The 13,787-nt window shown below is 49.7% G+C and overlaps 5 protein-coding genes across 5 annotated transcripts; 2 read left to right on the top strand and 3 right to left on the bottom strand.

Annotated features, from left to right (window-relative positions):
* Positions 1 to 991: 991 nt before the first annotated feature.
* On the bottom strand, positions 992 to 2,119 carry GT037_006346 (uncharacterized protein; the record flags this gene model as incomplete). Its single annotated transcript, XM_038931393.1, has 1 exon — positions 992 to 2,119. One exon carries the CDS (start codon positions 2,117 to 2,119, stop codon positions 992 to 994), a length of 1,128 nt encoding a protein of 375 aa, XP_038785890.1.
* Positions 2,120 to 3,563: 1,444 nt separating this feature from the next.
* Positions 3,564 to 6,086, bottom strand: GT037_006345 (uncharacterized protein; the record flags this gene model as incomplete). Its single annotated transcript, XM_038931392.1, has 1 exon — positions 3,564 to 6,086. One exon carries the CDS (start codon positions 6,084 to 6,086, stop codon positions 3,564 to 3,566), a length of 2,523 nt encoding a protein of 840 aa, XP_038785889.1.
* Positions 6,087 to 7,686: 1,600 nt separating this feature from the next.
* On the top strand, positions 7,687 to 8,751 carry GT037_006344 (uncharacterized protein; the record flags this gene model as incomplete). The annotated part of the gene is made up of 2 exons (XM_038931391.1): positions 7,687 to 8,439; positions 8,494 to 8,751. The coding sequence occupies 2 exons, from the start codon at positions 7,687 to 7,689 to the stop codon at positions 8,749 to 8,751; spliced, it is 1,011 nt and encodes a 336-aa protein (XP_038785888.1).
* Positions 8,752 to 9,944: 1,193 nt separating this feature from the next.
* On the top strand, positions 9,945 to 11,468 carry GT037_006343 (uncharacterized protein; the record flags this gene model as incomplete). Its single annotated transcript, XM_038931390.1, has 1 exon — positions 9,945 to 11,468. One exon carries the CDS (start codon positions 9,945 to 9,947, stop codon positions 11,466 to 11,468), a length of 1,524 nt encoding a protein of 507 aa, XP_038785887.1.
* Positions 11,469 to 12,058: 590 nt separating this feature from the next.
* Positions 12,059 to 13,537, bottom strand: GT037_006342 (argininosuccinate synthase; the record flags this gene model as incomplete). Its single annotated transcript, XM_038931389.1, has 5 exons — positions 12,059 to 12,116; positions 12,167 to 12,782; positions 12,830 to 13,336; positions 13,383 to 13,421; positions 13,504 to 13,537. 5 exons carry the CDS (start codon positions 13,535 to 13,537, stop codon positions 12,059 to 12,061), a joined length of 1,254 nt encoding a protein of 417 aa, XP_038785886.1.
* Between the last annotated feature and the right edge of the window lie 250 nt (positions 13,538 to 13,787).

Here is a 13,787-nt window from a genome sequence, read left to right as displayed (position 1 = left end):
CGTCTTTGTGGTCACTCGGGCCTGCCGACTGTGCCTCAGAGGCTGAAAAAAGAAACAGATGATCATAACGTCTTCTGTAAATTGCCTTGTCGTGTCGACCCGATGCAAAGGTTCTGGTTGTTGATGTACTCGCTTCTATCTTAGCATCTGCCAGCTACGCACAGCCATCGGAGCTCGAGATGACTTCTCATCGTTACCAAATCCCAGTCTGTCTTGTCGGATATAACCAAGTTTGAACTGTCAGCAAGGTTGGGGAGAAGGGAATAACGCAAAACTCGGCATATACTTCAGAGGGACGCATGATTCTCCTCAAAGCACTAACTCAATAGCGTAGTTCCCCCGTGCCTCCATGCCGCAGCTGGATCCTTCGCAAGAAACCCGCTGCTTCGGATTGCACATGACACCAATGGGATGCCATGCCGGCGGGAAATAGAAGAGGAGTGCGTAAGCGCCGCAACAGCCAAGACCTGTTGGTACACCGTACCGCTAATCATGTATCGCTCTTCAGACGGTAGACGAGCCATAGCAGGACATTAGCTAAGAGCATATCTCCCCAGGAAATGATGTTTTGTAGGTCTCAATCGAGGAACGATGTTCCGAACTGTAACGAGTCGCACTTATGGGATAGTCCTATTTTATACCTCTCTTCCAACCCATTGAGGGCATAGTGTCGTGAGTTTCACATAGTGTATGGTGCACCTGTGAAGAGCTCATGATGCCGAGGCTTCACGGAGAACGTTCTGTTTGATGCAAACGAATATTATTAGAAGAAAAGTAAGGCTCCGGGGACAGCAACTTCATTCGCGAATTCCGACATCCTGACGCTAGGCTAACGCCCCGAAAGAATACCGTATTGGGCTTAGTCTTTAATGGTCTCTGCGGACGAACATGATTCACAGTATCTTGACTTCAAACCTTCGATCGCCCAGCACAATACAGATTCTGTTGAGACGAGAGAAATAAACGCTCCAAGCGATGTGCTACCAAAGACTTACTTCTTGGCCCCAATGCAGCTCTCCATGGTCACCATCCGCCTGTTCTCCTTTAGGGCGACTAATTCAGCCCAAAAGTCCTTCTTCCAAGCATTTTGCTGTCGCTTTGGCTCCCAACCTAATAGCTTGCGTGCTTGCACCGCTTTCGTAGCCTTATGCCCGCCCCAGCCACGCTCCGCGATATCGCGACGGCCTGCGGTGAGCTTGTCCGCGATCTCATGCAGCGGTACAAGTCTGATTTCCTTTTCTTTGGAGGTATCATCGCGTGGTAAGGTACCATCAGCAAAGGCTGCATCCAAGCAACTCTGGTTGACCTCCTTGATGAGGGTGCGGCCCACTGCTGAGAACATGATGCCATTCCTGCCAGATGGAAGATAACCGACACCGCGGTCATCGCGTTCAAGGATGGTGCGTACGAGAAGAACATATATATCGGCGAGATCGATGACGTGGACCCAATCGAAATTCGCAGTTTCGTTAAGCTTCCAGCCGTAGCCATGCTGTACAACGTACATCATGATCAAAGGAATGACTAGACCTTGGCGGTTGAACAGGCCAGTGCCTTCGCCAAAGATGCAAGGTGTGTTGACACTGATAGCTTGTACACCAGTTTCAGCAGCCGTATTTAAGACGCCGACTTCGGTTGTGCGCTGCGCGTATGGCTCCATCTCATCGAGCGCTCCCATGAAGTCGAGGATCCTTCCACAGTCTGTTTCATCATTCCACTCGCGTATCGGTCTTGATGGTTGCGTCAAAGGACGATCGGATAAGTTTGTACAACCGGATATGTGCAACATCCACGGTGCGGGTTTACCGGCATTAATACCGCGTGCGAGACCATTTACAAAAGCAATGGCACCTTCAGGAATGAAACCAGAGCCAGTATTGATGACAATATCATAATTCGAGGCTGTGTCTTCAATGAAAGCTGTGTCTTCAAGGCCAGACCATTTGATGGTATTGATGCGAGATCCGTATGCGTTTCTGAGTTTCACAGCCTGCGCTTCGTCGCGAATGAGGAGATCGAAGGTGAGATCCTTGATGCTTGTGGCAGTACTGGCTATAAGTTGAGAAAGTACAGTACCGCCAACGTACCCGGTTGCGCCTGTGATAAGAATTCTGCTCATGGTGTAATCAAGAAGAAGGTCCAGGTCTGATTCTGCAAAGAATCTTGATTATACAAAATGTCAGATAGATATCTCCGTCGCTTCGGTTGAGATGACCTTCCCTGCGCAATCTAACTCTCGTGCCTGTCCTATAGTGGATCTCGAAGTATATGATGCGAGCTTGGCCATGTATGAACCTTACAGATCAGGAAAGGACTGCGTGGTCGCTGAAGGATTGTGGGGCGTCCATCCAGTTGGTTTCGTAGCATTGGCTACATGAGAAACGCATTGGCCATCGATGCTTCCTCATGCAAAATCTCCGCACGCGGGTCACTGCTTTGCTTAAGTTCCGCCGGAATCTGTTCATTCTCCAAGATGACATCGGTCTCTATTGACGTCTGACCAATTTTCAACGGAGGGACCGAATGGACTGGCAGTAACAACCAACGCAAGAGCAGCTGCGGCAAGAGAAAACGAGTTTACTGTGATTCGCATAATTTGCAAATCTTGACTTAATTCTTCGGAATGGAAAATCAAGCTGTACCGTATCTGGCAAGTTCTCCATAGTTATTTGAGGGGGACGCACCTATGCGGCGCAGTAAGAGCGGTCAACATCGCAAGTCGAAGGGACCGAGTAACGTACCACCGGTACGAGGATAGGATGGGATATGTGGTCGTAAATCAAGGGGCGCCGAAAAAGAGGCTGACGGCTGGAGATGGCAAGTCGCTACGTCGTTGCGACCAAAGAACTGTTGTACGTGCCTGATTAAAAGGCTCCAGTTGACTGAACTTGTTGCGTTGCCATGGCCGCATGATGGGACGGAGCGGAGTCGCCGCTAAACCCCCCATGCGTGGAAATAAGAAATCGAGTGATTTACCCTGTGGTCGGAGACGCTGTGGGCCTGTGCACGGCTCATGTTATCCAAACAGATCGAATGTAGCAAGCTCTAACTATGTCTCCGATCAAGCCGAATGGTGTAGCATGAATGGCAGGAAATGCTGTTGAGATAGCCTTGGTTGCGTATATATGGATTGAGTCTTGCATAACACGATGTGTATTGCCTAACTTCACACTCCTGAGCTCATCCACCCCTGGGCTAGCACGGGGCTAGCGGGTAGCATGACGTAATTGTGAGGTGTGTGAACCCATCAATATCGAGTCCTTAGATTGATGTTTCTCAGTTGATTTAATCTTTTAGTGACTAGATCTAGTTGTTTCACCTATCGCTAGGTAACGCTTCGGGATCTTGGGGCGCTGTTAGGTACATGGGATTCAGGTAGGTGACTTTAGGAGTTTCTAGTATAACTACGATCTGGCTGTCCCGTATAGGGAGTCTGATAAACCATCAAGTCGCAGTGAAAGTGTTAATACTACACTATACTAATCCAAGAGCCAAGAGGCGGAGCTAAAGTATGGTCGAAGCAGAAAGTAACTAGAAAACAAAGAGCGAATAGCTGGTTCACATCATGAGTTTCCCTTCCAATTCACGCCGCTGATGTCCTTCACTTTTTGGAGGTGCTTTCCACCATTCTTCTTGATGTGTTGACTGAATGTCTCTAGCACACCGTTTCGTAGCACATCTTCGCGCTTCTCATCATTTCGGTAAAGAAACTCAAGAAGCAGGGGTATGTACTTGAAGTCCTCCGTCGAACCTACATAGGGCTGATCTTCCGTGAGGCTAGCGTACACATCCTTTATGTAAGACGCAAGCTGTGTACGTTCTAGCCAGAGCGTACCCTTAGCAAGATGTGCCACCACATCTTGGGCTTGCATCAGCTGCGCGAACGCTTGAAGAATCTCGCAAGGCCCAAACTCGTCATGGCCGAGCGACTCGCTGGTTTGCTGATCTTCCTCAGCTTGTTGCCCTTGTTCTTCCTGTACTTCAGAGGCATGTGTAGGCTGGTTCGGAGTCGATGTGATCGGCGGCGGGTCCCTTTCTGACTGCGAATCTGTTTGTGGAGCATTCGGCTGCAAAGGAACTCGAAAGTCTTCCGTGCTTCTGGCGCCTGCTTCTTCCAGATTTGTAGCTGGTGTGAACTTGTTCATCGATTCAGAAGTCATCTCAAATTTTGATTTAGTCTCAGGTGTAGTAGCCACAACACTCCAAGCACTCCTCTCTTTCCTCAGATGCACAACGAGAAAACTCACCATCTCCTTGAAGTTGTCGGTCAAGCAGTTAGAGACCCACCTTTGCAGGCATTTCTGAAAGCTTGTCGGCTGCAGGAATTCTATAGCTCGACCTGACAATAGCATCAACCTTGCCTGTTTATAGAAGTCGTGAAAGCTCGTTGGTAGAGTGTTCTGGCTAAGAATTGATTCCAAGCCAAAGAATGCGATCAGGAAGTCCATCTCGGCCCAAGAATTCTTCAAGTATCCAACAGTGGTGATTGCCTTATAGAAGATTGCTACACTTGTTGCTGCTGGCTCGCCTACTTCAGCCACACCCACAGCATCGCCAAGCTCTCGCAAGATAGCTTGACTTATAAGTCCGTTCAATGTATGGTTATAGTGGAGTATCAGCTGCGGTGGAGGCTTGTGGTTGTACTTCTTGCCTATCTCCGTGAGGTAGTCTTTCCTCACGACGGTGTCGATGATGTCCATAGCAACGCCTAGCTGCGGGGGTATATAGAGTTTTCCAGCAAACCACTGTTTCCTCAGCGCTTCAACGTGGTCGGCGACATCAAGCAGCGCTTGACCCTGGCGGAAGAAATCGTTATCCTCGTTCAATTTCAGTACAACTCGAAGCAGTGAGTCGAGAGACACCACCTCCCAGAACTCAGGCTTATCGGTTTGCAAGGTCCTGGGCAGGGAATGTGTCAGCGCATCCGTTACGCTATAGCATTGTCTGCCTTCGATGCGTTCTACGATACTCATGGTCTTGGAAAAATTCACCGAACACAAGCCACCTGACGCCTGCCATTCATATCGTTGAACATTGTTTGAGGCCTCGATTTGTTCGACCGTTCGCAGTTTGGTGGATGGATCAGATGTCGGAAGTGGAGGCATGTCAGTTGTCGTTGACATGTATGTCCTTACAGCGTTGTCTTTGAGAGTACACACAGTGAGGTAACTCTTCAACGTTAGCATGAAGAGAGTCCTAGCAATATCTCGGGCTGATGCCTGTCGAACTGTGTTGCCGCCCTTCCTCAACGCCTGACCGCGGAAGTTCTCATATAGAGGGTAGAGAAGACCAATGATACCAGCATCAGAACAGCCAGGAAACCGGACCAATGGAACTTGTTCAGCAACTTCGGTTTTAGATACTTCTGCCCGAATTGATTGGTATGCGAAACCAGTGATGACTGCGCTAGCAGCGGGCGACAACTCATTCGCATGACATTTTTCCCATATGTCGAGAGCATCTTGTTGTATACCAAGGAGCAAGACATTGTGGCCTAGAAAAGTCTCAATGTCTTGTTGGTCGATCTCTTCCTCTTTCATGTCTAGATCGTGCACTGCAGGATCCAATTCGGAGAAAATCTCGCTATTGTTCTGCCCTTCGAGTACCGCGTCATCAGGCTCTTCGACATATGGATGACGGAATGAATTCAAGTCGTACTTATTCGACACAGGAGAAACGGTTGATTCGTTTCGCCGCTGGGAAAGTCGGCGAAGAGCGACTGTCAACATGCGGAGAACGTCTTGAAGGGCAGCATTGAATGCAAAGTGCCTGTTGCGGTTCTTCTTGATCTTCGGATCGGATTCAGCCAGGGGTGCCCTGAGTGCGATCTCGGAGTCCCTGAACAACATGGCATCCCTGAGATGGCGGAGGACGCTGTTCGGGATGAGGGCAACTTGAGAAAGATCCTTAGCGATGGTCTCTCCGCATCTCAAGAAGACGGAGATTTTCATATGATTGTTTCGAGTGCCTGGATTTGTACGACACTTCTTTATCCAAGACAAGTGTCCAGTCGACTTAATCGATGCTTTCACCGGATACTTCTGGATGTGCTTGGTGCCATGCTTCAGGCGCGTTTGGTCTGACATGCTGATATGTAGCTGTGTATGACGGGTTGTCAGACTTTGGATGGCTCGTATGTATCAAAGCTTGCAGGACGGGTACGAAGGTCTCGAATTGCGCTGGCTGCAATGAGTACTGCAGGTCAGTTGTATAGCAGTCAATTAGGGGGTATATCGAAAGTTGAAGTTTGATGCGTTCGTGTATATATATAAGGTCTGTAAGGGTAATCAGGGGACAAAGGAGGCGCATTGCCCAACGATAAATGGAGGGAAGGGTCGACCGGTGCCTGTGCAACAGTCGTAGGGGGTGAATTGTGTGTCGATAATCAACGTGACCAGTGCCACCGCACAGGGTGTGCTAGACATAATTCCAGACTCAAAGTCAACAGTGAAATTGAAAAGACAAGAATTTGCTGTCCCGAATCACATGGTCTCGTTCAGGTAAAGAAAATCCAGCCTCGACTCCAGGCTTCAGTAGCTTTACTCGAACCGTACATGGAGTTTGCAGTCCAGGATCGATAGCGAGCCCGATGTGCAATCTCCGTACATTTGGATAGACGTGACGCTTGCTTGGATAATACTTTGGCCGGGCTAAAAAGCGAGAAGGTGAGATCGAGGCTGGATGAGGCTGTACGTAGGTTGTGAGTATACTTATATTGTTCATACCTCCGACTTGTTGGGTGGGTTTGGTGGTAACAAGTTTGCGTCCACGTTGTACGTTTGCACTGCCGGTCTCACAAATGAACTGTCTTGGGTCGCCCGAGCGGCTTGAAGACATGGCGGAGCTTGATCTGGCTAGCTATACAGAAAATCGGTGTGTGCCGGAGTGGCTACGGTTCATCAGCTCCTCTCGCGCACACCCGTATACTCCTTTCCTGCTATATCTCTTCTCGTAAGCTACGCAAAGCGGGAAGAAGATCGAATGACTTGTGCTCATGATTTCGGAACGTACAGCAGCGTACTTAATAGCTCTGCAGCTAGAGGCGCGTAACTTGACGCGTCGTGAAGATCGACAGATCCAAACCGCGCGCGCGCTCTGTGCGCGCAAAAGCAGCGCGGAAAACTGCAAGCCATAGCATTTTCCAGATGCTGGTCATTCTCGTGAATCTTGTTTGCGATAAGAGAAGAATGTGAAAGAAAGTTCGTGAGATAGACAATGAGATAGGAGGCAGTCGCCACCGGACTGCCATATCCGAGGTGGCTATGCGACGTCCTAGCGCCAGCACTCTTCCCGCAGACTAACCCAACCTCCACAAGTTCGTCAGCAGCTCCTGCATCATCATCGTTACTTCTGCTCACCATCTTAGTTTTTACCCATGCAAGGGACCATCATTGTTCTTTGACGATGCGATGGAAGCATAGACCATGAGACACCGGGCATCCTCATCAGAGACTGAGTAGCTCGCTATACCTGCCGTCCTTTCCGAATACCACCATCATCGGCATCCACATCCGAACCGATCCACCATCATCGCCTTGCCAAGTGGGTGACAGCGATCAACGTCATATGCATCAGGGATGCATTTTCATCAATCTCGCATATAGTCAAATGATGGGAATGTCCTTCAGCACTCACTGTAAATCAAGCCTCATTTCAGTTCCCTACACCTGATCATCCCAACGTGCAATGTCCGATATCAACATCACAAACGAACGACCATCCTATCAAGCCGTCTTCTCCCTCGATGTCATCACAGCAGCTGGAGCCCTGATTCTCCTTGGTCTAGCATCCGGACCTACGTTCAAGCGAATCAAACAACGACGCTTTACTGCGCCAGGCAAAGAAAACAGTGCTCGTGATGGCCCATTAAAGACGACTTTGGGAACATACCTCTTCCTCTGGCCAGCACTTCTTTGTCTCTTCGTCGCCTATGTATGTCGCTTCGTATCCGATCTCCTCAAGACGAGCGGAACGATCGATTACACTAGTGACCTCGGTTGGAATGGCCGTCGAGCCTACAACCTCATAGGGAGTGAATATTCTTCCAGTATCTCGGCTCTTACCTTCACTACAACCCTCGCCACAATCTTCTTCACTGTGCTGCTCAATGGAGGTGTCTGGATTCACTCCAGTCATGTTCAGGAGAACGGCACCGGTATTTCCACACCAAAGACCATGTCGCGTATCTGGAATACTTTCATCATGATTGCCATGCTGGGTACCGGTGTTGCAGCTTGGGGCTTGGGTATGGAAGCAAGGGATATCAGCACTGGTAGCTCCGGCCCAGATGCACTGTCGTCTTGGTCAAATGTTATGAGCCATGACCGTGCGACGAGGATCACATATATCGTACACGAGGCTATTGTTGTCGCAGCTAGCATGAGCGTCTCTATCGAGGTACTGAGGGAGTATGGGACAACGAACAAGAATGCCCATGGTGTAAGTCTATTATATCGCAGTGCATTACCTGGTGACAGTACTAACATCCTGCAGTCACCCGAACGCCACGACCTCGCTCGTTTCGCTTTCGTCGTTGTGCCGCTTATCTGGCTTCGCGACATCTTCGTCATCTACGACATCATACTTCTTTACGTTGACACCTCAGGGTGGTCAAACAATGCTGTTCTGGCTACGACTTTCTTGCTTGTCATCTGCAGGCAATTCGCTAATTTGGCCATCCTGGGTATGGTGCTTTGGGGTGCTTGGAGGATGGGACGAAGTGTCAGTTTGTTTGGAGGAAGTTATGCTTGAGCGAGATGATCACTTGCGCGACCGAGGCGTCTAGGGCTTTGACACGACGCATACAGTAATAAGTGCGTCTTCCATGTATGGATGGAAATGTAAGATATGTGGTTTCAGTGCATACAAATATTGAATGGAACAGCGATAATGACAAACATGGATTGTGTTGGCTATATTTCCATCTATCTAGCTATGCTACTATGTACGGAAGTGATGAGACCGCCAACACACGCTCTTGGAAGAAGTCTCAACGCTGACAGCCCACCACCGAACCTCGCACGTGATTAAGCTCGCTGAGTCTCAACACCAGATTTGTATGGGCTGACTGGCGCCTGTGTCTTACCAATATGGAAGAATTGCCGTAGCTCATGTGCGTGGAAATTGTTTGTCGCGTTTCCTTGGAGAACTTGAATACTACTCCAGGAACTGGACCCATTCAGCTCTCAATTGAACAATCTAAGGATAGTATCACCCTACGCTTTGCGCTTTCACTTTACGTTTTGGGCTCGCGATGGAGATGACGTTGGAACGAGTGCGTTGATGAGGGTAGCGCACGAGAGAATCAGGGCAGGAGAAATCGATGTGAGCAAGTCGGAAGAGACTATCAAAAGAAGTGAGCGGCGGTGAATGAGGTGTTGCCGTTGTTACCAATGGAAATGCTTTTACCACGGTAGATGAAGGTGTGAAAAGGCCTGCTCGACGCTGGAGTGGGCTGGCTTATGCAAGCGAGGATCACGAGACAGCCATTTCGAGCTCAGACTAGGATCGAGAATAACCGAGAATATGCTGTGCTTGAAAATCTCGATGGGAAATACTGAATTTCGAAAGGTAGGACGTAAAAGTCACCTTCTATCATGTCTACGGGGGCAGTCATTGGTTCGGAGCGTGATTCTGATCCAATAAAGCTCGTGTGTACGAGCAGCTACCCTGGAAAGCTGTGACTGATCCGTCTGATAACGCTATCTGATGAGCGCTAAGCTTTGTATTCCTATGGTATGAACGGCGTCAATCCACGGATAGAGAACGTTTAGAGCTTATTTGGGAAGTAACCAATGAAAATGCTCAGTTCTATGATCCCAACCAAGTTCCACCATCAGGCTTAACTTTTAGGATGAGATAAGTATTAATATAAAGCGATTCATGAATGTGACATGATTTCATCTGATTTACCAAACCTTCAGTGAACTTTTAGCCAAATCACGATGCCTCCAAAGGAAAACGACCCCAACGGCCCGACCGCCACGCGCAAACGGAAATCTGAGGGAGATGACGAGAATCCAAAGCCAAAAACATCATACAGAAAGCTAATGCCTGCTTCTGAAAAGCCCAGGAGGAATCCAGGCGATACAATGGTCCCGGACCAACATCATTCTCTTGGACATGGTCCGGTTTCGAGGCCTCAAGGTCTTGCCGCTGTTCACAGTCCAGCAATCCAACAAGAAGCATCTGGTGCGCCATCTTTTCCACGCTTAATGCACCCTTATGGAAGCCGCAATGAGCAGGAAGCTCGAGATTATATCTCGCATTTATATCGAACGGGCAACATGGGGCCTGCTGTGCCCTCATCAGGGATGATGAGCTCTCAACCACCACTACCACCAAGCCAAAACGTTGATGGCTTCGGAGTACCTAACATTTGGTATCCTGAGTATGAAAGAATGTTCCAGGAATCCTTGACGCGTGAACAAGGGGGGTTCTTGAGTGAGCCCACCAGTATGTTCAATCTCAATATGGATGGGGGTTACAACGGCGCAGACTTTGGTTGGATGAGTAACACGGTCGTGATGGATCCACAATTCTTTCCACATCCTGCCCCGCTGCAAAATGGTCACGAAAGCGCTGTAACAACGCCAGACACAATCTTCTCTTTGGATCATGCTTCTGCCTCCTTCCCAGGTAGCTACGATGGCACCATTGATCCAGCTATCCTGTCATCCGCAAACGAAGCTCCGCGGATCGATGATATGACCATTCCGATGAATGCTGCCCAGGCGTTCAACAACACTGAGGAGGGTGGTGTGGACGTTGGCTCCAACGACCTCCTGCCTCAAATCCAGGAACAACAGCCGCAACCTCCATTCCAAACTCAGGGCATCGACCTCCACCAGGATGGAAGTTACAACCAGCAGCCACCTACATATGCCCAATCATATGCTTCAGGTTACATTGACAGCTACCCTTCGCAACAGCAGCAACCCTGGTCTATGCCAATCCACGCCAACGGCTTCCCTCTGGCACAGCCGCAATCCTGGTATATGCCAAACTACACCTACGACACTTCACGACAGCAGGCACTACCTTCCTATACGCCAACCTTCCCCCATATTCCTCTGCAACAACAGCAGCCGCTACCCTCGTATGCTCCATCCTCCCTTAGTGATCCTCTGCAACAGCAGCAGAGACGACACCCATATATGTCTCTTTACGCCAACCGCCATCCGCAACAGCACCGACCAGCTCCACAACGCCCTCCATGGTACCAGTCCTCCCATGCGTCGCCCACTCAGTTCAACAACATTGTCGGCCAGAACATCATGTTGAACCATGTCCCCTCATTGTTATCGTTGTCTGTCCCGCACAAAAATCCCGCCAGTCCTGATATCGGACAACAAAATTATGTGCAACAACCGCAGGTAGAATCGACAAGCGGACAGAATGAAGCGGCGAAAGAAGAGGAGGAATCTTTTCTCGAGGGCCTTGTTACCGAGGATGTAAAGGAGGAATAGCTAGTAGCGTGCGAACGAACAAACGCGCGTAACAACGACATGTCCTTACTTTCTTTCTATCCAGTCGTCGACAAGAGGATATTTCATGCTGTCAATATATATACTCACCTTCAACTGACTTACGAGCAATAGCCTTACTCACTCTAAATGTCACTATGTTTTACACCTAATCGTATCTTTCCAACGATTGTGTGCGCGATGAGGTAGAAGAGAAAGTGCGTGGGAAACGCAAAGTTGGATATTCGCGGTAGCGATGCCGACTTCGGAACGGTTCGGGGTGGGAGCAACCGCCTCCCGTGGGTAGCGTCGACCCACACGCAAAGGGACCGCTAATCGGCCAATGAACATGGCTGAAAGTCTCTTAAGCTCCCATCACTTATGCGAGTGCACTTGTCCAATACTTCAATATGGTTTTATTATTGGTATCTATGTCATCTTATCGTCGTTTTTCAACTTCAGGGCTTCCCTAGACATGGCCATGTCAATATCTAGCCCTGAGGAGACGCCCAAGTTATCTGGTCATGGACTGTCTCACGGTGAAGCCACTTCCTCCAGTATGTCAACGTGGTGCGCATATCATCGGTCGCCTTCTAAGCCCTCGACATGTTCTCGCCCTCCTCAGCCTTTTGGAGACCGTACTTCTTGAGACTATGATATCGTTAACAAAGAGGTTATTTTTGGAAGGAACGTGGACTAACCGAATGCTCTGGATGGCAATAAAGCCAGTAGTATCCATTGGGCTGAAGTTGTCCAAAGTGTCCATGGACGCCTCCTCCTCGGAGTACAGCTTCTCAGTCTGGCTGGACCTGCCCAGGACGTACGCATTGCCCTTGTACAGCTTCATCCTGACCTCGCCGTTGACCCTGCGCTGGGAGAACAACAGACTGTTCTCGATGAACTCGCGTTCGGGAGAGAAGTACATGCCGTTGTAGAGCTGGTAGCTCCAGTTGTGCGAGACAAACTGGTCGCGCAGGTTGCGCACTTGTGCGTCCATAACGAGACCCTCGAGATCAAGATGGGCGAGCCGGAGGATGGTCATGGCGGGAGAGTCGTAGCAGCCGCGGGATTTGAGACCGATGAAACGGTTCTCGACAATGTCGATGCGACCGATGCCGTGAGTGAAACCAAGCTTGTTGAGCGCAACGAAGAGCTCGACAGAGTCGGTGTAAGTCTTTTCTGGGGTAACGACCTTGACGGGAATACCCTTCTCGAAGTAGACGGTGATGTCGGTGGGTTCGTTGGGAGCGTTGAGCGGGGAGTCGGTCATAGTCCACATGTCGTCGGGAGGAGACACGTCGGGGTCCTCGAGGATACCTGACTTGTTAGTCACACTAATGCGATCTCTGGGTGTTTCGCCATACCAGCTTCATAGCTGCAGTGAGCCAAGTTGGCATCCATAGACCAGGGCTTCGCCTTAGTGGAAGTGACGGGAATACCATGCTTCTCAGCATAGTCGAGGAGATCTTGCCTGCCCTTGAAGCGGTCACAGAATTCGGGCAACCTCCATGGTGCAATGACCTTGATGGTAGGCTGGAGTGTGTAGAAAGCCAGCTCGAAGCGGACTTGGTCGTTGCCCTTGCCTGTGCAGCCGTGCGAGACGAACCCGCAGCCTTCTTGTTGCGCAACGCGGATTTGTGCGCGGGCGATGACTGGGCGGGCCAGCGAGGTGCCGAGCAGGTAGCGGCCTTCGTATGAGGCATTGCATTGGACAGCGCGGAAGCAGAGCTCCTCAACGAATTCCTTCTGTAGGTCGAGGATGACCATCTTCTTCGCACCAATCTTGAGCGCCTTCTTCTCGACCTCGTCCCAGGGCTCTTCCTGGCCAACATTGGCGAGGAAGCACACGACTTCATAGCCCTCCTCTTTGTCTGCGTATTAGCTTGTGCTGCGTCTCTGAATACTGTTCTGGCGTACCGATGAGCCATTTCAGGATCGTGGAGGTATCGAGGCCGCCTAATGACTCAGGTCAGTTTTGCTTGCTCAGACGTGACGAGAGCAATTGGTCGTGCAATCGCCAATTGTAAGGAAAACTCACCAGAGTAGGCAAGGCAGACACGTCCCTTTGACATATTTGCAAGTTTGGAGGTATAGAAATTGAAGGTAGACGAGAACAAGTGAGTAGGAAGAATAAATAGAAGAGGGGTTGCGGCGTCTGGGGAACGACGTACGTGCGGAGAGTCACTTGCTTATCTTATCGCTCAAAAAAAGTTCGGTGCTCAGCATCCCTGCGGGCCGATCATCGGTCTGAGTCAAACTCACCATAACGAGGCATCTAAACTTCACGATCTTTGGGTTGACTCATCCGAATAATAAATCTGA

The sequence above is a fragment of the Alternaria burnsii genome, assembly GCF_013036055.1.
Source record: "Alternaria burnsii strain CBS107.38 chromosome Unknown 752, whole genome shotgun sequence".
NCBI lineage: Eukaryota > Fungi > Ascomycota > Dothideomycetes > Pleosporales > Pleosporaceae > Alternaria > Alternaria burnsii.
The sequence above is the reverse complement of the archived record's forward strand: the minus strand, read 5'-3'. Positions and strand labels throughout refer to the sequence as shown.